Source organism: Corapipo altera, unplaced genomic scaffold (genome assembly GCF_003945725.1).
Source record: "Corapipo altera isolate COAL_440 unplaced genomic scaffold, ASM394572v1 62, whole genome shotgun sequence".
Classification (NCBI taxonomy): Eukaryota; Metazoa; Chordata; class Aves; order Passeriformes; family Pipridae; genus Corapipo; species Corapipo altera.
In genome coordinates this window covers 2,923,226-2,948,498 of record NW_020884894.1, presented here as the reverse complement: position 1 = coordinate 2,948,498, position 25,273 = coordinate 2,923,226, and the positions used below count along the sequence as shown (strand labels likewise).

At 37.2% G+C, this 25,273-nt stretch overlaps 1 protein-coding gene across 6 annotated transcripts in view; it reads left to right on the top strand.

Annotated features, from left to right (window-relative positions):
* The window catches only part of PHKB (phosphorylase kinase regulatory subunit beta), a 68,090-nt gene extending 46,515 nt beyond the window's left edge, over nucleotides 1–21,575 (top strand). For all 6 annotated transcript variants that reach the window (XM_027647026.1, XM_027647023.1, XM_027647021.1 and 3 more), the window contains 14 exons: nucleotides 224–328; nucleotides 1,116–1,198; nucleotides 1,280–1,370; nucleotides 3,730–3,791; nucleotides 3,880–4,042; nucleotides 4,888–4,969; nucleotides 7,340–7,397; nucleotides 9,154–9,244; nucleotides 10,821–11,023; nucleotides 13,665–13,799; nucleotides 16,343–16,472; nucleotides 16,865–16,972; nucleotides 18,297–18,437; nucleotides 20,738–21,575. In XM_027647026.1, the coding sequence (XP_027502827.1) occupies nucleotides 224–328; nucleotides 1,116–1,198; nucleotides 1,280–1,370; nucleotides 3,730–3,791; nucleotides 3,880–4,042; nucleotides 4,888–4,969; nucleotides 7,340–7,397; nucleotides 9,154–9,244; nucleotides 10,821–11,023; nucleotides 13,665–13,799; nucleotides 16,343–16,472; nucleotides 16,865–16,972; nucleotides 18,297–18,437; nucleotides 20,738–20,875 (1,590 nt within the window). In that variant the 3' untranslated portion in view covers nucleotides 20,876–21,575. The remainder of the gene's footprint in view (nucleotides 1–223; nucleotides 329–1,115; nucleotides 1,199–1,279; nucleotides 1,371–3,729; nucleotides 3,792–3,879; nucleotides 4,043–4,887; nucleotides 4,970–7,339; nucleotides 7,398–9,153; nucleotides 9,245–10,820; nucleotides 11,024–13,664; nucleotides 13,800–16,342; nucleotides 16,473–16,864; nucleotides 16,973–18,296; nucleotides 18,438–20,737) is intronic.
* Nucleotides 21,576–25,273: the final 3,698 nt, after the last annotated feature.

The window sequence follows — 25,273 nt, the reverse complement described above, 5'->3', positions numbered from 1 at the left end:
ATTTTATTTTATGCATATATCTTACTTTCAAGTCCTTGTATTTGAATACTTGACTGAATGGGGATAAAAAATTAAATATGTAGGTTTTATATTATTGTTTTAAATTCAGCTGTTCTACAGTGATTATTACTTTGATAGTTTCAAAATAAATTTTCATTTTCAACTACTTCAGTGCTTCAGACATTTTAGAGAAAAGATTAATGGAAGTTTTCTCTCTCAACAGATCTATCGAATACTGGGGAAGACTGTAGTTTGCTACTCCATCATTTTTGATCTCAGTGATTTCTACATGTCTCAGGATGTTATGATGTTGATTGATGACATTAAGGTATTTGTAACTTCTCCTTTGAGAAAGTGACAAAAATAGAGCCTGTAGAAGAATAAACTGGGAAGTCTGATAAAACAGAAGACTGAAATGGGAACACTCTGTATGTGTGTTCTTTTAATACAAAAATAATCTTGCAACTGGAAAGATGACTATCCTGTCAGCCCAGTATGAGTTCTAGTGAGCATTTCTATCTGACAGAAAAACTGCCCCAGAAGCGATTGGGAATGCTGTAGGGCAGCAAGCAAATTATCATTTGTTTCTTTGGGAAAACAAATGCTCTTGACTGACAAGAGGGATGAGACTGATGTTATGGGAGAAGCCTTACATGGAAGAAATACTACTTGATTTTACACAAATATTAGAAGTTGCCTGCCTGTAAGGTGGGCAGCAGTGCAGAGCTTACCTGCCACGTGCCCTGGACTTGAGCAGCTACTTCCAGTGCACAGGAGGTAGCCCTGGTTTTTCCACCCTAGTGGCTGGGATTCAAACCCTGGATCCCCATGTACACTTCCTAGGTCACTGCATGTAGTTCAATACCCTGCACTGTCTCGTGGTTTACTCCATGGTTGATATACAACTTATGAGTATTTTCAGAACACTTAGGGCTTGAAAAGCAGCTTGTATCCCTTGAAGAAATCTGTTCGTGATGGATTAGATATAGTGGTTTTAACCTGTTGGGTGTTTGAGTGCTGTTATTTTGAGACAGCTCTTTTAATGTCTTGTACTGTATGTTGTGGTACATTGTGCTTTTTGATTTTCTGTGACCAACATGTTTTCTCTTCCCTAGAATGCCCTGCAGTTCATTAAGCAGTACTGGAAGATGCACGGTCGGCCCCTGTTTGTGGTTCTTATCCGTGAGGACAATATAAGGTAGAGAGAGATAAAAGCATGACTTGCATATGTGGTATTTACCTAATTGCAAGATTAATGGAGTTCTGTTTCAAATTTCAGAGGGAGCAGATTCAGTCCAATATTAGATATGTTGGCAGCCTTTAGGAAGGGAGTTGTTGGAGGAGTGAAAGTTCATGTTGACAGAGTACAGGTATGCTGGTTTTTTCTGAATGTTATGTCCTTACCTCCTAATATGGGTACATGTATTCTTACTACTTTTGGGTTTTATGTGGTTCTAAGGATTTTATCTAGTATCATAAAATTAAGGAGTCAAGACTCAGGACATTTGGTACACTTTGGTTTGTCTCAAAAGAAACATGGGGTTTTTTTAATTCCTTTTGATGAGTCTTTTGAAAGTCAAAATCTTCACAGAGGATTTTCAGAAGGGAGAAGGATTTTTTTATGTTAGGCAGTCTTGTGAAATTACTACCAAAGGATAAAGGCAGAGTGTCAAGCACTGAGGGATTTCTTTTGATTAGATAATCAACGAGGGGGGAGAAAAGGTGCTTCACGTATATTAAAATTCTTACAAGAACTAAGATCTGGTTTTAACATCTTTGCTGTTTGAATTCATCTTAAAGCAGGAACGTTTATTCATTAAAATGTGAAAATTACTGAGGTGCTGATTTTACATAATTCTATGTGCTAGTTTGTCTTAGTTTACACCTATTGAAGAACCCTTTTTTTGTAAGAGAGAAGACCAAAGAAGCAGTTATGACTTCTTGTTCCCTAAAAAATCATTAATTTGTAGAATTTGTAGAAGAGCTGGGTCATTTTTAAAGGAAATGCTCCTACCTATGATGGTTCAAGACATCCTTGGAATCTTTAAATATTTATGTATTTCTCCTGGTCCTGTATAGGTCATGTTGTCTCTCCTGCTACCATTGACTCTTTCTATAGCAAAGGTCCAGGGAGAACCTTTCATTTGGCTACAGCATTTGTCATTGTGGTTTGGTTTGTTTATTGGTTTTTTTAACTGCAGGGACTTTCTTGCATTGCATTGATTCAACTGGTGTAATATCAGGCAAGAAATTTCTCAATCTATATGTGCCCTTATTTTAAGCACTACACTGAACAACTGTCAGGGTGTAAAATTTTGCTTCCATACTCACGGACCTTCTGGAAAAATCCTTTTTTTAATATAAAAATAAGGAACAGTTTTAAAGGGTTTAAAGTGTTGACAGTCACTGGTCTTTGCTTTATTTATTAGCCATTAAAACATTGGAAAACTACAAACAAATGTTTGTTTCACTTTAAGGCCAGTGGAGATGGTAGTGGGTGCCTTTCCTGCTGGGATACAGTGTCCCTTCTCCAGCAGTTGAACTAGAATCTCTCAGTCTTATTGCACAGTTGTCACGTTTTGTTAACAGTCTTGTTTCATTATAGGAAAGGATTTGGGAAAAGAACAAGGGACATGTCTAATTCCTGGTGTTTTCTTGAATAATTCATCTATTCTAACAAAATATATATTGATCTTTGTGAACTGTATTCAGCTGCTTCATTTAGATGCACATGGTAAACGTGCCTAGAGAGAATGTGTCTCTAACTGGGTGAATGCTCTTTTTTTCCTGTAAAATATACCAAATCTGATTTCATTTAAAAATATGTATACTCAGAAGATTTGTAGCTCTTTTCTGATTTTTCCCTTCGTTGTCATCCTGTGTTCAAGCAGATGTGCAAGGCAGAGAATGAATGACACTGTAATAAAGGCAAAGCAGGTTTTTTTATATTCAGTCATCTCACAGTGTAAGAGATCAATGTTTTACTGCAGCTCGTGTACAAGGAAGATGGAATATAGAAGTTCATAATACACACTCAGTTTTACTTAGCTAATGAGAACCATCCAAAGCAGTCTTAAAAATGCTGTAGTACAATACATTCCCTCTGGCAGTAGATAAATAGGGAATTCACATAAATTCAGAAGGAACAAATTGTAACAACTACATCAGATAAATGCAACATTTGGTTTCAGGTATGTAATCTTTTGAGGTGCATGTATTTGTAAACTGCATTTGATGTGCAAACTTAGGGCAGGCATGCTTGGATTAAGGAATGACTACAGAGTAGGAATGTTTTTGTGTAGTGTTTGCCTGAAACACCTCTGAGACTGACAGGAAAACCTCCCGTCCTTCAGCAATCCGTGAAATAATGAGCAATATGATCCAGAACATGGGTATTGTGCAGGACTCGAATACAAATCCTTGATCTCAGGTGTTTTCATCAGACTCGAGTTTTGGGGGATGGACATTGCTTGATGAAGCCATAAATTGCAGGCAAAAGAACAACAAAACACCAGCAAAGAAGAGACAGCAGCCTCAGGAGACTTCTACTGTCTTAAGCTGTCATTTTCCTTATGAGAGAGGAAAAATACTCTGAAAGTGTAAAAATATTTGGAACTGTAGATAAAGAAACTACTTTGTCAGTTGAAACCACCAGCAACATACTGAAATCAAAAGACAGTTATATAGTAATTTACATATTTTAAAATTTTTTTCAATTTTTCATTTCAGACATTAATATCTGGAGCAGTTGTTGAACAACTTGACTTCCTAAGAATCACTGAAACAGAAGAGTAAGGCTATGTGTAAATAGTAACAATGTGGTATTTGATAGTTAAAATATGTTCTGAACTGTGAAGAAATGAAATACTTATTTTTCAGGGCTCCTGTATTTAAGAGTTTGGAGGAGTTGGATCTCCCAAAACATTCAAAAGTCAAGAGACAGTCTAGTACTCCAAATGCTTCTGAACTTGAGCAGCAACCAGATGTAAATATTAATGACTGGAAAAACAAGTCAACATATGAGATCCTGCAGAAACTTAATGTAAGAAAACTTGATAAAAATACACTGTAACTTCGTTCCTGTGAAATAAGAAATTCTGTGTCGATATTCTTTTTAAGAGCAGCCTCCTTAGGTCAGCATTAGTGTCATGGTCAGTGTTAATAATGCAGCTAATAACATCAAATGTGTGATGTTCCTCTTCATACTCGGAGAATCTTCCTCTTTACAGTCCTTCATCTGAGCATCCCAGAACCCTCTGGCCCTTTGTGCTGTAACTGCTGCCTGTCAGTTGTCCCAGCTACTCCAATCATCTTTGGTCCTAAATGACCACTTAGAAGGGGACCCATTTGTTATGTGTCTTAGGAATAGATACTTTATTCACAAACTGAAAATCAAAAGGCTTAAGTAGTGAGTATTCACTTGGATGGACTGGGAACTTCTTAATGACATCAAGGGAAAGTTCCCATCTGGTATTTTTCCTGTATATAGAGGAAAACTACCAATATCTGTTCTAGATCTAGTGTTTGATACGAAACCACAAAGTAGTCTACCTGGTTCCCTATGTCATTACAAGCATTTCTGCTGTAAATGAAAATAGTTGAGAAAGAAAAGTCAGGAAACATTTCCAAGGTCAAATTATCACAACTTAATATGAAGCACAGAGAAGCCTCTGCAAGCAGCAGTGACAAGGATACAGCACACATAGTTATGTATGAAATAGTTGTGAAATCCCCTTAAAAACAACATTTGTAGACTTTTTCCTAAATTAAAAAAAAAAAGGCCCTTTGGCTGCACTTGAAATTTTTAATAGCTGTTCTGGTTTTGCTTCACTGAAAATCTGAAGGCTATTTGTGGTTTTGTTGTTGCTTGTTTTTTTCTTTTTTAAGGACTGCAATTGCCTAGCAAGTCAAGCATTACTCTCAAGTATATTGCTTAAAAGGGAAGGACCGAATTTTATCACCAAGGAAGGTAAGAGCTTCTTTCATTTGACTATTCAGAGTATTTGAGGAAGCAGATGTATGTTTGGTTGCAATGAACATGAATAATAGCTGTGCATGCCAGCAGTTGTGTAGCTGTTTTCTCTGCCATTTAAAGCAATTTCTGCATTAAATGGGACATGCAAATTCATAGCGTGGTGGGGAATGAGCTGCTGAATGTATGAACTCTTTTAGATTGTTTGTAGGCCAGTGCTCTATCTAGTTGTAATTTTCAGTGCATAGATTAAAAAAATAGAGGATTTGACCTTGTGTAGAAAACTCAAACTTAAGACAAGTCTGTATGTCTGTAACGGTATGAAATATATGAATCTTTATACTTAATTTTTATTCTACTTTGATGTAATCCAACTTCAATGTATCTGTGAAACCTACTCTAATTTTTTATTATGGCTTTTTATTAGAGCACAGGATTTAAATTCCTGTAAAATAATTCTCAGAAGGCTACTGAGGCTCGTGGCCTTTGTGCTGCAAGTTTTGGTGTTTTGTTTTTTTCAAAGACTGCTTATTAGCTGCCTTTGTATATAAGAATACTCCTCAGAAAAAGAGGAATGTTCAGATCAAATAATATTCTCTTACTTATTCACCAAGGAGTGACTTAGCACCTAATGTTATTGAGCCCTCCTTCCTAATTTTGGTGTCAGCTGAGTCTTGTGATGAAGAGCTGTCATTTTGACATAAGCATATATTATATCTCACACCATCTATAACGCTGCGGATGCCTTTGAGAACACACGCAGGATCACTCTGGAGGAGAAAAGGCAACGCAGAAAGAACCGTGTCTTGCAGAATACACCATCTAAGGAGTCTTTCTGCTGTGCCTTCTGCAATCGAACATGTCTGTCACGTATTGGCCTCATAAGTCACCAACGTGCCTGTAACAAATGTGGATAGAGCCTTCTCAAATCTTCGTTCGGGAAGCCCAGCCATGATGATGATGATGATATTATATCTGTATTGCTATATTAAAAATGTCATAGAATCATGAAATATCCTAAGTTGGAAAGGACCCACAAAGCTCATCAAAGTCCAGCTTCCAGCCTTTCACAGGACACTCCTAAGAATCCCACCCCTGTGCCTGAGAGCATTGTCCAAACGCTCCTTGAGCTCTGTCAGGCTGGTGCTGTGCCCACTGCCTGGGGAGCCTGTTCAGTGACCAACCATCCTCTGGGGGAAGAACCTTTTCCTAATATCCAACCTAAACCTACCCTGACTCAGCTTCAGGCTGTTCCCTGGAGTCTTGTCCCCGGTCCCCACAGAGCAGAGATCGGTGTCTGCCCCTCCTCTTGCCCTCCTGAGGAAGTTGTCCCTGCAATGAGGTCTCCCCTCAGTCTCCTCCAGCTGAACAGACCAAGAGCCCTCAGCTGCTTCCCCCAAGGCTTCCCCGCAAGGGAAAGCCTTTGTATCTCTCCTTTGGACACTTTTAAATATCTTTCTTATGTTGTGGTGCCCAAAACTGCACTCAGTACAGGAAAACAATGTCCAGTGGAATAAAATTCATTGGCTGACACCCAGTGTATTGTTGCAGGTTGTGGTTGGAATCTGCACATTAGGCCCATGTAGCTTTTCTACCAGTTACCTGTACTGTTGTCAGGTTTTGAGAGCCTCAGGAGCTTTCTTTTAGACCTTTGTAGGTTGTGTTCTTTGCTCTAGAAAAATCTCAAGGCAGATTTCCTAACCTCTGTAAGCAACCAACATTACCACTTAATGACTGTTGGATCACTCTGTTGAAATCATCTATGTAAAAAAAAAAAAAGTGCTGTTGTGCCTCTGACCACTCAGAACTAACTTGTAGAGACCTTTTTGTGCCATCCCACATGAAATGGTGCATGATGATAACCTTTTTAATATGCACTTTGGATTAAACAGTCTGAGTCACTGACTGAAAGTTCCCTACATCCCACGACTGGAGACTACTGAGACTGACATTAAATAATTACACAGTCAATAAAACCTAAATCTAAAAAGAGAAGCAGAACCTTGGGTTCTGCAGTTTGAGTATGTACCTTATGATGGGATGTACCTTTATGGGCCAAATCTGCATGTAGATTAATTTTCCCCAATATATGGCAAGAATGGGTGATATCATGAGCATCTCTATCATAAGCAGCAAATTCAGCTGAAATCTGGTTTGGCTTCTTGCATAACAACATATGCTGGGAGACAGGGGACTTGATTGCATCTAAATTTTAGATGTTAAGCATAATAAAAAAGTGCTTTACTAAAGCAGATTCAGAATTAACCGATCTCATCAAATTAACTTATTACTATTAAATGAAAACCTGGGCATCGTTTTTGCTTATGTTTTGTTTGTTTTTCTTTTTTTTTTTTTAAATGCATTTAGGTACTGTTGCTGAGCATATTGAAAGAATCTATAGACGAGCTGGCAGCAGAAAACTCTGGTTTGTATACAGATATCATGTTCCTTATGTTTTACACCGTTTTTTTGTCCTAATGTGTTTATAGAAAGTAAGGCTGGATCCTTACACACTTAAAGGGGGAAAAATGACAGCTTTACTGACAAAATGATGTTGGTGCATGGCAGCTGAAGATCTGGTTTAATATGCTTTAAAAAATTAACAAATGTCTTCTTACTGTTATCTTCTAAAATAGAAAAGAGATTGGCTGGTTTTGCACTGAGAGCAAAACTGCCGATGCACAGTTCTCATTAAATTGAAGTAATGAGAAAAAATTACTAATATTCTTACTTCTTACAGGGCATGATAAAATATTATCAATAGCTTTCTGTAGCAAGGCTGCTGATCAGATATAAATCAGTTAAACTGACACAATACAGATTTATTGCCCTGAATTAATTTGCTTTGAGCCTCACTTTGTCACAATAACTTTGAAAGGCTTTAGCAAACAGGTTGATATTTACATGTTGTTTATTAATTTCTTTGCACTAAAGCTCAGTAGAAATTTAATTTATTTTTATCAAAGAAATGAGTTGAGCCTGTCTTGAACTCTGTTCTCTCACTCTGTAACTATTCCTAACAGAGCAGTCTGTAAATATAAAACTGTTTTTCATTTTTTTTTGGTCTCTTCATACAGTTAAATGGGCCTTTGCCAATAATGAGGTAGAACCAAAATACCTTGGTGGTATTTTTTTGTAAATAATAAAAATCAAAAGTATTTTTAGAAACAAAATATGTAAACTATTTTTCATTTCTCTTCCATGATTGCCATGTGACATACATATAGGTTGGTGTTGCGCTACAGTGCTGCATTTGCACAGAAATTTTCTTCTTCTATAACCCCACATATTACTACTTTACTGGTACATGGGAAACAGGTAAAGTGCCCAGAAAGCTGAAGTGCAGCTCTGTGAGATTATTTTTTTGCTTATTTGCATTTTGATAGTATCAGCTAATGCATTTTTAAATGCTTTGCTCTTGACCTTAAGAAGTGTGTAGCAGTTTTCACAGGAATCAGCATCAACTGTTTGAGCTTTTACTAACACTATAGAATATTACAGTTTGTTCCTTAACTCTGTGAATAAATGATTCTTAGTAGCCTCAAAACCTGTGCTAGAAAAGGTCAATTATAGGCCTGTTAGGTTTGTATTTTGTCAGGAAATTATTATTAAAAGTATTTGTATCTTTGGCCATGAACTGCATATATGGAAAAATGTTTTTCTTAGAAGTTGCAGCTTGTTTTGAGCCTAGCAGGTTACACAGGTCTCTTCTTTTCATGTTACACATGCAAAATGTTACCTCAGCATGGAACACACAACAAAGCCTTGGTGTTACGTGTTGTACTTTCTCTTGCAAAATCTTTCTGACTCTTCCTTAACCTTGGTAATTTTTTAGTCTATTTATCTTGCAAAATGATGAAAATGTCTTAAAGAGGAGCTGGCATCTCTTACCTGTCTGTTTTCAAGATGCTGCTGAGAAGAGAACAAGAAGCTTTTTATGGAGCTGGCAGTTTAATGAGTTCTAACGAAATATATTATTGATCCACTAACCTATATCTAGACTAAAAAATGAAAATCCATAGGAGAGTACATGAAATCTGATCCAAATTCCACTTTATAAATAACGATGTATTCACTGAGTTAGTTTTGTGATCTCTGCTGTGGCAGACATTAATCTGCTATATGAATTCATTAAACTAGCTTGTGATATGTAGTGGCATTGCTCTGTTTTCTGCCCTCAGGTCTGTTGTGCGCTTCGCAGCAAGTCTTTTAGGTAAACTAGTGGACAGCCTTGCACCATCTATTACTAATGTTTTAGTTCAGGGCAAGCAGGTAAGTCTTTGCTCCTCAGAAATGTATTAAGGAATGATAACAGAGAAACTAAACAAATGGGTTTTTGATTTTGAAGGCCTCTGATGCTTCTTTTAAAAGTCCCCAATGGCTTAAAAAATCTTTACTAAAGAAGAAAAATCCAGAGAAAATAAAGATATATTTAATAATTGCATATGGAATTGGCTAATAATTCTATTTCTAATCAGTGACAGAATGGGAATGAAAAGACAGTTCAGCATTTGGGTAAGAGGGGAAGAGGCATGATTTGCATGAAACTCCTTAGGTTTAAGGTCTCTGGGGAGACCTTAGAACCCCTTCCATTGCCTAAAGGGGCTCCAGTAGAGCTGGAAAGGGACTTTTGACAAGAACATGCAGAGACAGGACAAGAGGGAATGGCTTCAAAATGAGATAGGGTAGGTTTAGATGAGATATGAAGAAATCCTTTACTGTGAGGATGGTGAGGCCCTGGCACAGGTTGCCCAGAGAAGCTGTGGCTGCCCCATCCCTGGGAGTATTCAAGGCCAGGTTGCATGGGGCTTGGAGCAGATTAAGGTCCCTTCCCACCCAAACCTTTCTAAAATTTTTACATATATATATTCTCTTATTTCACAAAAGTTTTGAAAGACTTCTTTAATGAAAATGTAGCCATCCTCTGTAACTGAACATAAGACAACACGTGGGTGGCAGCTGAGCAAAAGATCTTTCAGGATTTTAGTATTCTGTTTCAACAAAGTTTAATCAACAGTGTTTCTTCCTTTCCTAAGGAGGATGTAATTTTTTTTTCCCCAGCACAATAATTTTAATTAAGTTCATGAATAGCTGCTTCCAAATAATGCTAATTGAATATTTATGTATTTTTGTATTAAGTATGTGTATGTGTATACTTGCTTATATGCAATGTTGTTGTGACAAATTTGTCTTTGTCCTACTCCAAACTGAGGTTTAGGTTTGTGCTTCTGGCACTCCACAGCTGTAGAGGAAACTGCACCTGTGTGCAGCATGATTTGAGGCTATTTGCAACTTTTTAACCTAACTTTTCTTCATTGGTCACTTTATAGCAATGGTCTTTATTATAGGAGAAAAACTAGTGTTGCTGTTTTACTGACAGCAGATTAAAAACAAACCCAAATTTCAACAAAATTCCTTTTTTGTGGTTAAACAATCCAGTAGCAGCAATATGTTTTCTTAAAATGAAGGCTGTAACTTTTAGGATGCTATTAGAAATAAAAAACCAGAACTATAAATTTGATTTTTAATTTAAAGTGAGCTTCACAGCTGAAATGTATGAAATGAAATACTGTCTAGACCTAATGTTACAGTTATGATTATAACCAAAGCATTTTTATTTTAATTTAGAAAAATATATTCCATATTTATTCTTGTCTTTAGTGAAGTTTATTACTTCAATAGCATCCAATTAACAGTATTAACAAGCATCAGCCGTTGACATAAAATTATTTTTGTATTGTGCAATTTTAACAAGCAAAGCAGAGTTGATGAAGTTGAATTTCTGAATTGCTTCTCCAGTGCTTTTATTCCTGTCTGTATCTTCTGAATTGTTTTCAATATACTGTAGGTTACACTTGGAGCTTTTGGCCAGGAGGAAGAAGTCATTTCTAACCCCTTGTCCCCAGCAGTGATTAAGAACATAATCTATGAAAAATGCCATTTACAAGATGAAAGAGAAGCCGTAGTTCAGCAGGAACTTGTCATACATATTGGCTGGATCATCTCAAATTCACCTGAGCTGTTCAGGGGCATGCTGAAGATACGGATTGGGTCAGTAAAGTATCTCATATTGTTCTTTATTGCAGAAGAACATACATGCTTCAGATGTATGCAGATGGTTGCTACATTGCAGAAATGGTTTATGTAAGATGATGCAGCGGAACTTGTATACTTCAGTTTTAGGAAGCCTGCTTTAAATTAGTTTGCCAAAAACAGGTGCACAACTATTCTCAAATTTGGCAGTCAATAGTGTAAAGTGGACAGGAGCAGTCCTTGTAATGGTCCCTTTGGAGCATTCCTACTGCTGATAAGGTGAACTAGAGGATTTTTTGAAGCTGGATCCCTGTAACAATGGGCCTTAGTGGGGTTGGATGCTGTGGGATTCTGTTGCTGAAAATTAATTTTTTTCTTCAAAACCACCTCAAACCAAATACCCTCACTCCCCAGCTGAACAGTATCCCTAGTGCAGACAGCATACAACACTTCTTGACTGTTCATCAGCTGCCTGGTTGTCCAGTTCTGTACTGAATAGGTTTGTCTGAGCCAGGAACCACAAAGCTGAATCAAGTTTAAACCATCATTTACCTAGTGGGTTGTTCTGTTTAGTTGACAAGGTGACCTACAAATAGTCTGTGCTGGAGCATTGTCATATTCCATGGTATCTGTATTTACTCTGCTACCTACAGGAGTTAATTATTTTTCACATTTGGGAAGAGACATGCATTTGAATAAGCACTTCTTTGAAGAGGCCAGGTGCTACTGACTGAGATATACAGAATTAGTGAGCATGCTTTAAAAATCAGAACTTAAGTGTTCCATCTTCCATATTTTTTTTCCATAGAGAAAAATATAGCATTTCAGCACTGGAGGTAGATACCAGCAGCCTTTTTTCAAGTGGACAAAATTCATATTTCCACTTTAGCAGTACATTCTAGTCATCATAAAATCAAAAATTTTTCAAATGCCTATATTAGATTTGACTGGAACACATCTATTCTTTGGCACTGAAATGCTTTTCTGTCCCCTCTACAGATCCATGTTACTCTTCTTTCCTCCCCCTCCTTATTCTCTGTATCTAGTCCTTTTTGCAATTTTTTTTTCTTTCTTCCAAGGTTAATGCTAGAGATTCAATTTCCTTTATTTCAGTGTTATCACCCACTCCAGTGAGCAAAATTAACCTTCTCACAGAAATGCCATTCCAGTTTGGTAATGATTTGATTTAGTGTCTTGTTATTGATTTGCTTTCAGGGTTTCATGTTGAAATAGATCAAGTTGCTGACAGGCCTATTACTGTAAAAACTCCCAACCTATGACTTCTACCCTTCTCTTATCAGTGAAGAGCTCAGTAGAAGGTCCAGTCTTGACTTTGCTATGGTTTGTAGGCCATTGCAAAGAGAAAATACTAGTGAGGGACTTACACACAGGCACATTTGAGTCATGAGTGAGGAAAGGAGAGATTCCTGAGCCAGTTGTGTTGTTAATCTTAATAACAAGAGAAGGACACTATTCCCCTGCTAAAATAAATGAAAGTAGTATGTTCTGCATAATGTAATATGTCCAATCTTCTCTGGTGTCTTGCACCTCCAATGCATGGTCTTGGAAACATCAAATTTAAAGCAACATTGGATCAGCTGGCTGGACATCTCCTCATTGCCTGTAGTTACTAAGAATTTTTTAGAACAGATTGTGACTTGACTTACATAAACACAGACATTCTGCACCTTGTTGGCTGAATAACTGACTGTGGAATGTGACTAATACTGATGACAATGTAGCCCCCTTAAGAATATGCTGCATTTTGGGATAATCACAGAAAGGCTCTTTGATGTAAGCCAGACTTGACCAGGTGTTATATGATGGACTGTTTGAAGACAAACTAGTTAAGTTTCTTTTTCCTTTTGTTAGTAATACCTGCTTGAACTGATCCAATGTAGATGGTAAGAGACTGAGCTCTGTGCTCAGTTATTTGGCTTCAAATGTATCTATACATTATTTCATCTTTTGATATTGCATTAGAGGCTGTAGCACTAGTTTTACATAATGTGCAGAATAAAACTCAGCATTTTCCTTCAATACTTTGCCAAGGTCTGCCTCTCTGATACCTAAGGCTAAAAATCATTGCTGTTGCCGTATTCTTGTTGAATCACATTTTTTCAAAAGGGAGTAGCAGAAGAAAGTGTGACAGACTGCAAAAAGGAGTTTCAAAGGCTAAAAGTATAAATAAGCCCTGAAGTGTTTTTAAAAGTAAAATCTTGTCATTTTAATGGCTTTTAAAAACTCTTCAGCAAAATGCATATATTGTCAGAGCCTAATTTTGAATAAGAATTTTAACATCAAAAGCCAGGTAAATGTTTGTCCTAATGAACATGGGATGTAGGGCATGAAGTCAAATCAATTTTTTGTAGTCAATTTTTTTAGTAGTCAATTGCAATCAATTTTTTGTAGTCAAATCAAATTTTTCTATGGAAAGCACACTCCACAACACATTTCTTAAAATATATGCATTATCCCTTTCAGTTCATATCATGTTCCAATCAAACAGTAGGAGTAGTAGAGTCTGATATTTTATGCATGTCCTGACAGCCAAATAGAAGGATCACGTGGAATTCTTATGAGCTATTTTATTAGACTAATTTTTCATATTTGGAAACTTTGTATTTAATTAGTAAATATATTCCTTCCATTGCTTCAGATGGATTATTCATGCTATGAAATATGAATTGAAAATCCGTGCTGGGGATATGCCAGCCAAGGACTTGTACCAGATGTCCCCTAGTGAAGTGAAGCAGCTTCTGCTGGATGTCCTTCAGCCACAGCAGCCGGGCAGGTAATGAGATTGTGGGGTTTGTGGCACCTGTTTTCATTCATAATCTACTGTTCAAGTGAATTTAGTTTCTGAACTGCTTTGCACACCCCTGAAATCACCAGGCATCTGTAATCAGTAATATACTTGTTTAAGGAAAGGTAGGAAAGTGCGCTTTTTCATTCTTTTGTATGTGTCCAGGTTCCACAATTGTTTCTTTTATATTGCATGTTCCTTTTTCAGCTTTATCTTTGTGGAATTCTCTTTACTGCCACAGAAAAGAGATCTGTCTACTGTAAAATGAAGCATTACATTCTTTGACGTGGGGAAAGGAGCCAAAAATTACCCAATAACCTCTACTTAAGTAGCTTGTAAGAACAGTTTGTCTGCTGTTCAGTGCCCTCTTTCTTCTGGGTTATTAAATGAATTAAGAGCAGATGTTCTCTAGAATTCTTGAGAGAGTGGTACTGCCTGAAACTTGCCATCTTTTCTCCAAGCTGTAATCAGCTGCCAAAAAGAGCATTCACTGTGATACAAAGTATGCAAGACAAAAGTTAAGATTACAATATTTCCACTGAACTGTATTGATAAGAGTGAAGTCAAAACTCTTCCTTTTGGTTTTACTTCAAGTTAAGTTAGATTAATCTTTGGCACATAATACAGCTGATAATTTCCATAGTCCTTGACTGAATGGATGATGGCCTTTTCTCTCAACAAAGAGGAAGTGCACAACATATCCTATTACTTGTGCTCCTGCTTCATTCAGAACACACCTGTTTTTTTCCCCAATCTGTAATGCCTGAGAAACAAGTTCCTTAAATTGGTGTCTCATCTCTCAGTCCAACTGGCCATGTATAATATCTCCCATGTGCTTTTCAGTGTCTTGGTTGTGTTTATTTAAATTCTTGTGGTTTAGTTGCTGTCTCTACTCACGTTAATGCTGACATTATTCCCCTAAAACTGTAGCAGAACAGCCCCTAGTCTCTCTTAGCAGCTTTTTCCATTATGTATTAGGCTATTTAGGAAACAATTTGGTCAATCACAGTAAGCATTTCAAGCACCATCCATCATTAGAGATCTTACCTGAATTGCCACAGCAGCTTCTGCTTTGATTCCTGTAACACAGGATAGATAGGTCAGTAAAGAGCACTCAGATGGATTTTCTGAGGATGAGAATTCTTTTTGGGGCTTATCTGAGTACAAAAGCTTGCCAGCATATCCTTCAAAACTTCCTATCTTTAACTTCTTCCTGTACAGAATTATAACTTGTTTTTCCTTGCCCATTAGTGACTCGTTTTTAGAAGTTCTCTTCCTGCCAGGAACTACAGAACACTGTCTCCTTGCCTTTTTTTTTTGGGTGACAGTTTTTCCTACTCTTGTGATCTTTAGAAAAAAAATCTCTTCTAGTGTGACACCATATCTTGCTGCCAGTTAATTTGTCATAAAGGAAGGGCTAATGGTCTATTTACCTCCCCAACCAGTCTCTCCACTACCAACCTCTCTCCAAGGTTTCACAGAGGGTAAAATTTTTGGAATTTTCCTACCTCTTACGCTGAGCTCCAGGATATGATACCATGTAGATGCATATATTACATATCTCACCAACAGAGTGCAGACTCCACAGATACTTTGAATCTATTTATGTAGGTAACCTTTTTTTTAAATAGAACATTGTTCTTTTAATGGTCCAAATAATTATAAAACTCCTTTTGCTTTTTCAGTTTACAAGACTGTCTTCCTTGCCATGGTAATATGTATAGGTCAGAGTATTTCTGACATCTTCAAATGCTTCTTTCTTTTAATCAAGAAGACAACCTCTTATTTCTACCACCACTAGTCTTTCTGCTTTTATGGAAGTTTTCTTGTCCTAATCCAAGGACAGAGCTGTACAGAGAGTAAGATGGATCTATCATAGTAGACACAAGTTTTTGGCAGTTAAATGACACATTGCTGGTGTCTCAAACTCTCTGGCTAAAGTCCCGTTGCTGTAATAATATTGTGAAGAAAAAAATAGGAAAAATAAATTCCAGACTTGATGGATGTAAGTGAAAGAGGGTGTGGACAGTACACTTCTGAAGACAAACAAGATTTGTGATTTATAGCAAATGTAACTCAGTTTGTTCAAAGCTTTAGTTCAGCTAAACCATTCTGTTGAATTTTCTAAATTTACAGGCCACTTGTTTTCTACACACCACCAGAAAAAAACCCCTACCTTCAGCAATTCTTACCTTTCAGCAAAAATTTCTGCTGAAATACATTCTTCTAATGTGATTAGACATGATGGATTCGATCTGCTGCTGTTACTGGACTATGCTGGATAGATTTCACAGTTAATTCTTTTTCTCCAGTAACATCAAACAAACACACAACTAAGAATAACATTCTGATCTCTGCAGGCTGAGCATCTTTATTGTGTTTGTTTGGAGTGAACCTTACCTGAAAGCACATGTGCATATTGAGATGTATTTGATGTCACTGCTCACCTTACTGGCTCACAGCACAGAAAATGGCTTTGTTGTGCATCTGTAAGAGGTTTTCATGTGAGGTTCCCCCCTGTCTGCCCCCAGGAGCTGGCTGAACAGGAGGCAGATTGATGGTTCTCTCAACCGAACTCCGGCCGGGTTCTACGATCGGGTGTGGCAGATCCTTGAGAGGACCCCCAATGGTTTGATAGTGGCAGGGAGATTCCTACCACAGGTAAAATCAGCAGAGATGCTCAGTTATTTCTGTTCTACCTGAAAATGGTGAATTATTTTGTCATTAATGTTTATTTTGTGTCATGGTGTTTTACTTGTCTCTGTTGTAATTGAAAAACAGAAAAGTGTTTTCAAGTTCTTTTTTTGAGGGGAGGAGTAAAATACAGATAGAATAGAATGGAAGCCAAGTATTTCTATTAATGCACATTGATAAAAGCATAAATCTAGAAAACTCTTTCCAAATCATGGACTCTGAAATCTGCTCCCCTTTTGATCCTACAGTGGTCGTATTTCTTTGTTGAGTAGGATACAGCAAGTAAACAGGCCCTACCTGGGGTTGAGTTTGATTTTAATGCATATGGTCTTTGAGTAACAGTATTATTTATCTTTCAGCAACCAACCTTATCGGATATGACGATGTATGAAATGAATTTTTCCCTTCTGGTTGAAGATATGCTGCAAAACATCGACCAGCCACAATATAGGCAAATTATTGTAGAGGTCTGTGGCCAACAATTAATGAAATTTTATAATATGCATGAGTGTGTTACAGCCTGAAGGAAAAAAAAAATAACCCAGACTCAAATATCTGAAGAATTAGCAATTTAAATATAAACACTTGCTTCAGTGGTTTCTCCGTAGATTGTTTATGATTAAACGGGTTCCTGTTAACATATTCAGAATATACCAAGTTCTAAATGTTCTTCCCCTCTACAAAATATTAATGACAGTGCCAATACAAGTAGGTCACAGGAGGTAAAACTAATAAGGAGTAATTCCAAAATATCTTTCCTTCAAGTCCCTAGCCCATGCCTTTTCCTAACAATTTTCTAGGTCTAGCCAAAACTGCTCTAAAATAATCCATTTGCCCTCCCAAGGATTCTTCTTTCCATTTTTGCTGAGGCTGCTCTAATTAGTTGCTTTATATTAAAGAATCAAATAACTTCCCATTTCCTCATGTTCCTGTACCAAACAGTAAAGCAAGAGGCTGTTTAAACTCCCTCCCCACCACTGCACATACTGTTTGCTTTTGGAGCAGACCAAGAGCACCTGTACCATTGGTAGCTGACACCGGTGCTGTCAGCAGCACTCACTGTTAGTCCCCAGGTCTGTGCCCCTGGTGCTTGTGAGTATTGCTCCACAGGAAAATCAAATCCCTCTCCCTTTTGGCTCACAGCTAATGGTCAGGCTGGTGGTTGGAACATCCCCAATTTTTGCTAAAAGATACCAAAATTACCAAACCAAACATGGCCAGTACAGACTCCGCTGCCCACTTGTAGGTATTTCAACAAGACACTTGTCATGCTCACCTTCCTATTTTAAACCTCTTTCAGATGTAAGAAATGTAAACTCTGAAGACCCGAGACTTTATTGATGTTTATGGACCTTGGTTTTTATAAACTTTGTCAAAGTATGACATATAATCTGTAATTATGCCTCAAAATACCAAATGCTGAGGTTCAGTGTTTGCTGCTTTTCGCCCTCTCCATTGTTTGAGCACCAGCATTTGTGCAGCCACACAGTGAACTGAATAAAATGGAAAATAACTTCCCTGGCTCCCAGCCAAGTTAGATGTTATTGTCAATCATTTACACAGTGCCCTTAACTAGGTAGTCACCAGCAATTTTAACCTTTCATGAAAGCCTGCTTTTCCAGTGATTCTTTTATCAAAGTCAGAATTCTATTATCTGTGCACTATTACCTGTGCCATTATTAAATGGCTTCCTGCTTCAAAGAGGCATATGCAATTACCAGCGGTGCTATTATGTAACCTGAATTTTAAAAAATCAAATTTAAAGTCTTACAGTCTTTTTCTGCCTTCTAGTTGCTGATGGTTATATCTGTTATTTTGGAGAGAAATCCTGAGCTAGGGTTCCAGGACAAAGTGGACTTAGACAAAGTGGTGCAGGAAGCATTTCGTGACTTTCAGAAAGATCAGAACAGTCCAAAGGGAGCTGAAAATCAAGTGAGTAAAATATTGCTGTCTTACAGAATTTACCATTCTTACTGAAGTTATAAATGCTAATTCTGTGCAGTTCAGAGTAAAAAACAATTGATAGGAGTTCAGAATGGAACACAAATAAGAAATTAGTATACCCAAGTGCTGCCTAAGCCTGCAAAGAGCCTATAAAGCAGAGATGAAAGAGGTACAGTTTGTTACTGAATTGTAAATTCAAAATTTTAGGGCAGGGAGAACACTCAGTGTTAACATAGCTCTGAAATGAGAGTCTGTGTAAAGCTGGGAAAGTTGCTTATTAAAGGGGACAGAATTCATTAAGAGGGACTCTAGAACAGAGAAGAGTTAAAAATAAGAAAATAAAAACCCTAAAGCTCAGCATGGAAGTGTGGATTTAAGATCTTATGTACACAGATACTAAGAAAAATTTAGTAACCAAAGAACTCTTATTGACTATATTAATGTAAGAACTTGAAATACAAAACTGTTCTTAGTTACTGATTTTTGTGCTGGAGTTGCATTCATGACCTAGCAAGCTTTTGATGTCTAAGGGTTAAAATTCAAATGAATGGATAAATGCTTCTAATATTTACTTCACTAGAAGTGTAGGGTTTATGCTTTAGAGACCTCCAAATATACTACAAGTTTTGGTGCCTCAAAGCTCTGAAATTCTGTAATAAAGCCAAGTTTATTGAACTGGTTAAAGGAAGAAATAGGAAAAAAACAGTGGGACAAGTCCCTGTGCTGCTGAGGATGATCTTTCTCGCTCTGTCTGGCATTTTATTGTGCCCAGTATATTCAAAAATATCTGTGCTAGCTCTGAAGAATTATTGATTCATAACATTGACATGCAACAGCATTTCCTCTTGCTGAATTTAGCTCCTTTAAAAGATGAGGAAGGATATGCTTCTTAGGAATTCTTTTAAATGTTTCAGTGTTCACTCTTTTGCCACTAGTTTTTTGTAATAATGTTTGAAAGCAAGCCACATATCCAGCCTCAGCAACATGTCACTTTGCATAATACCTTTGTTTATGCAAGAACACAATTTTCTTGAAATTACAATTCTTTTGGCCCATTTTGGAGGGTAATGACTCTGTGGCCATAACAAAATCACACATCATCCACACAAAGGGCTATTAAGTGCCAGCTCCACACTGGATCTCTGACTTCTTGTGACAATCTGCAAATCCCGAACAGCTATAAACAAAGAAAGATTCCATGCAAATCCCAGTTTTCCTGGTGCTGCCCTAGCCTCCATTGAAGTGATGGATTTTTTTTCCCAAGGCCAGATCTACTTAGAATGATGCCTTTTTCACTCTTAGAAAGAAATCCCTATTTATAGTTGTGAATAGTATGTTTAAGGTTGTTGTTGTAAATTCCAGCTCCTTACATGTAAATTTTCTGGAATCTGCCTCTCCATATTCCCAGGTGAATGCTTGCTGGCAGCTAACTGTATCCTATTTAGGATTGTTCTTATGATGTTCTGTCTCAAAGTTTCCTAAAAAACACTGCTAAAAACTCCTAATTTGTCTGAACTGTGGTCTTTTATAAAACCAACTTGCAAATATTTTGATACTTGCTAGTTCCCTGTTAACATGTAATAAATGTCAAAAGTATTTACTCCAGTAATTTCAAACACACCTTAAAACTTCAGCAGTCTAATATTTGCACCACACAGTCTCTGCCCTTGATTTAATAAAAGTAACCAGTTTCCTGAATTAAAGTGTTGAGCCTTTATATAGCAGCTAATATATAATTTGAGAATAAGCAGATGTTTTAACATCATTAACTGTGAAAAACAGGTGTTGAGTGAAGGACACCTATTTTGGTGAACTGATTAATGAGTTAGTTCATGTGATACCTGTGGTTTGGATCTTGGATTTTTTTCCTTCTGAATAAATCTTCAGTCAGTGTTATATCTCCATGTACACCCAAGGCTCTGGCTCACACTTGTACTGTGGCAGCACAGTGATGTCCCACTGTCAGCGTCCAGCTGCATGTTTTAGGAGAGCAGTTGTTCTCTGACAGCTATGACATTTAAAAAAATATTAAGAAGGTGGTATCTGTATAGTCCTGGAAAACTCAATGAAGAAATAGATGCAGTAAATCATAGTAATCTGTTCTGTACATGCTAAGGTAAAGTGTATATGGGAGATTTCTGAACATTGAGCAGAACTGTTTTGTAGCTTTAGACTCCGAAAAAACACATTTGTGTTTCTGACATATTTGTGATGTTCCTCTTGCAACCCTGTGTTTGGCTGCTTTCCATAGTCAGCACTAATGGCAGCATCTTGTCCTTGTCCTGCAGAATGACATGACTGCTTTCTACAACACTCACCCACTTGGGAAGAAGGGAACGTGCAGCTACTTGAGTAAAGCTGTGATCACCTTATTGCTGGAAGGGGAAATGAAACCAAGCAATGATGATCCCTGTACCATCAGCTGAAGCTTTGAAACACAAAAAGGATTTGTTGCTTTACTTAGTGTTCTATGTATTTTTCAAGCATATATTAAAATACTGTTTTGAAGAGTAACCCTGGCCAGCAATTCAAATGCATATTATCCTTTGCTGAAAGAAGTGCCATTAAAGATACCAAGTGCCACCTAATTTTTTCCTTTCTCAACTATGCAGCATGTAACTGAGCACATGAAGTTAGTGCGATGATAATTGATTAAGTTAAATAAGAATGTATTTATGATCTTAAATTATGCACTTAATGTAGCTGGTTAACTTCAAAAGAAAAGCAGTTTTTGTCTTTATACCTCTATTTATTTATAATTACAAACGAGTTTATTGTAAATTCTAAATGAAATTCAGAAAATACCATAATTAACATACACACCAGTCAGTATGGAAGTACAAACATTGGATTATTTTCTTACTATTTTACACACGAATTGTAGGTGAAGGTTAAAGAGCTGTTATTCATTCAAGGTTTTCTGAATCAGTTAAATGGACAGCATTCTTTTAAAGTGTTTTTTTTTAATTTACCAATTGGTAACTTGATATACAGGTTTCATCCTAATAGAGCAACTTTTTATCTCTAGCAATACATATCATTGCAGTTTCCCAACTGTAGATTAAACATCTGTAAGTTAACAAGGGAAATGTATTGTAACAAGATAAAAGTTTGTATTAAAAAAAAGGGCAAACAAGCTGTATTTAAAATTAACATCAATGAAGAAATAAGTTTCTATTACATATGCTATCTTCGCATTAAAAAATTCAAAATACACTTATTTATCTCCTAAATGTGTGAAAATACTGTATGCAATATGCTTTATTTTGGTGAAAATAATAAAAAGCAAATGCTTGTAAAAAAACCTGTCAATAAAAATACTTTAAGTGACATGCAAAGAGACTCCTGTTGACTTTAGTGGCAACTTTTGACCTCCCAATAATGATGACCAGTGCCAGCTCGTCTGTGAATCAGTTGTTGCCATATTGATGGCAAAGGCAGGTAGTTTAACTTTGAGAGAGAGGGGCAAAGCTGATGGAGTCACAGTCCGGGCACAAGAGGATTTATTTGAATACTCTTGGGCAGTGGTTAGTACTGCCCTGATGTGCAGAACCTCCTCAGAATTCACAGCATCAAGCCTTCTCAAACCATAATGGCACTAAACCCTTAACAAATCTTCTATCAAGTGCTGTGGAGAATGAATAAGGTTGAAAAAGCTGATTTTGGGCTATTAGAGTATTTGGTCCTGCTGCTCTTCCTTGCTGTAATACGTGTATCATTCAGAGCATGGTGGAGAGGTGGCAGGGGGGACAGGGAGGAAGATGCAGGAGAGGCAGCCCCGGTTGCTCAGTGCTGGGAGCAGCCCTGCAGTGTCAGCCCCGAGGAGCAGCTGCTGCCTGTGGGGCTGTCACTGCGAGGAGGTGGCAGTTCACCAGCACACTCCATTACCAGCAGTGCAAAATACTGAATGAGCCACTAGCTTAAACAGCAATCCAACATATCCTCCAATTTTTTACTTCATTACTGTCCTAGGAGTTATCAACTGCAGTAAATTCCACTTGCCCCCCTTTTTTTTTTTTTAAGTATTGCTTGCAGCTCTGGAGCTGGGCATGGCTCAGTGATTACAGGGGTAGCAAACACATCTATTTCTAGAGGTTTTAAAAATATTATTTGAAATTGATGTATATCTTGCCATACAAATATACAACATAACTCTTGTCTACAAACTGTAAATCCTGTTGAAAGGAAACAGTCCTTTATCTACAAAACCTACAGATTACTCCAGGAGCACTGGCAGTTCCTTACACAGTGGCTCTAGTTTGGGCTTTACAATTGCTTGTGATTTAAAATGTTAATGCACTTTAATTCTTACCACTTCTTGCTACTCTTTTGCTCTTACTCTTAATACCTCAGTTACTTGTAAGCCTCGGATTTGCTGATCTTGGTCTGACCTTTATAACTGCAAATGAATGAAAATGGCAGTCACTACTTTTCCTTATTCAAACTTGGAATGAAAATCCATGCAAGCTATTCTTGTTTTCCTTTATAGCCTTGAAAACATAGTTTATGAAAATGTGGTTTGACAATTTTTCAGCTTCTACAAAATAAGGACAGATTAGAAGATGAAGATACCAAAATCCATTGGAGTCCTCATTCTGTGAAAAAGGCTCTTGAGTCTGGAAGGACAATACCATTAATTTTTCTCTTGGTGAAGTAGGAACAAGACAGGAGTTTGACACAAATGGCTCTCTCATAGCTTGCCTGTAAAATTATAGTTTTATAAGATAAGATGAGATGATTGGAATAGAAACAACAATTTCTACTGAACGATTTTCTACATTATACAATGTTTGAAATCACAGAGGGAAGATAAGCTTTTATGAGAATAAAGAGGGCAGCAGAAAATAGAAGGTAAACCAGATGGTTTTTAAACAGCCATAGGTCAAGTAATGTGTGGTTAGTATTTTAATAAACTTGGTCCTAATTTCTTTGAAAACATTCTGCCTCAAAAAGGCAAGGAAAGAGATGTATTTGGGGTTGCAAATTAATAACTGGAGGTGCAACAGTCAACACAGTGCCCTGTGTACTGACAAGAGCTGCTGGCAATAGTTTCTCCAGCCATTAAAGAAATAAGTCCCAAAGGGTTCAGTGTTGGTTCACACCATTCAGTTCCTTATTATACACCTTCACAGTGCTCCAAAACTTGAAAAACCATTCTGCTTTCAAAGGGAAGTAGGATCCATTAAAACAATGGGAAAACAGTAGTTGAAAAAGGTTAAAGTTTAGCTATTGAGTAAAAGCAGGTTGGGGTTTTTTTCTAGGTTCCTCTATCAGATGCTCTTGAGAAGAAGACCAAACTATTTCAGCTGAGCAAATCACAGAAAAAAAAAATATCCCTTTTTCCTCTGCCATTAGAAAGAGGGGAAATACCAACTTGCAGTGACAACTCCTGGTGTAAAGACACATAAACCCACCCCCCCTCTTCACCCCCAAACTCGGTCACCTCCAGATTTGTCAAAACCATTGTCTTCACACCGTGGGTTACTGTGACAGTTAATAGGTGTCATGTTCACGGCACATCAGACATTTCAAACTGCTCTAGTCCTTGGCAGAATTCAGAAGGTAAGAAGTTGACACATGCAGTTCAAGGCTTTCTTGGCATTTTTGCTGTTTGCTTTTTTGCTTCCCTCCATATGACTTTTCAGCCTTACTTTGCTTACAGATCAGTTTGTGCAACTCACACAGAAAAGAAACAGAAAAAAATAGACAACCAGGTTAATAATAAATAAATCTCTGAGAAATCCTTTTCATTACTTGCTAATGCACCATAGCAGAAAACATAGTAGGAGATCCTGATCTGAACAGGTTTTTGTTGGATCAATCCAAACGTGGTTCTGTCACACACTCATGGGGCATTTTTCTGAATAATGTTTTGTCATCAAGGTCTATCAGCAAGCAGTGTCTGATGACAGCAACGTTAGGGTTAATATGATAATATCACAGAGAAATCACAGAATATTTTGAGTTGGAAGGGACCCACAAGGATCAGGGTCCACAAGGATCAAGTCTTAAATGAATGGCCCATACAGGGATCAAACCCAGGACCTTGGTGTAATTAGCACTATGGTCTAACCAGCTGAGCTAATGTCAGGGTCATCATTCTCCTTTTATAATTTAGGTCTCCTATTTTTTGTTTTCACTGGTATTTAAAATACTTTCTTAAATCTTGCACACGGAGTTCATGCTGTAAAAACAAATTCCTCAAGAAATGGTCATCGTTCACAATCAGTGTCATTCTATATTTATGTACCTCCTGCAGTTTTCTGGAAAGTCTACCTGCTTTACCAATGGCATTTTTAAGACTGAAAATTGTCCTTCTGTAAAAATGCAGTACTAATATCACTGAAAGAGACATTTAATGAAAAAAACCCAGTGATATAATCACAGCATATACCTTGAAGATACTTTGTATGCTAGTTTGTAAGAGGAAAAAAATAAATGTACCAAAGGAAGTGGGAGTGGTGGGGCAGTCTAATGCTTAAAACATAAATTATAAAAATACTGGGATACAATTAATTCCACTGAAGCCTCTATATTTCATCCCAGAAATCAATCAAGAGAATGACTTGATTGAATTTTTAGATAATTACTATCCACAAAACCCCTGCCAGACATATTCTCTTCTCCAGAAGCGTGACGGTCTTTTAAGCTAATGAACTAAGGCTTGCAGCATGGGAAGAGAAAATTAAATAAGCAAGAAAATCTATGCTCTGCCATAAACACAAAATGAAACAGTGTTGTAAAACACTGCTGAGAGCCCAAAGGAAACATGCGGGTTTACACACTGTCCACACCTACTCCTGCTCCTGTCACAGGGTTACACA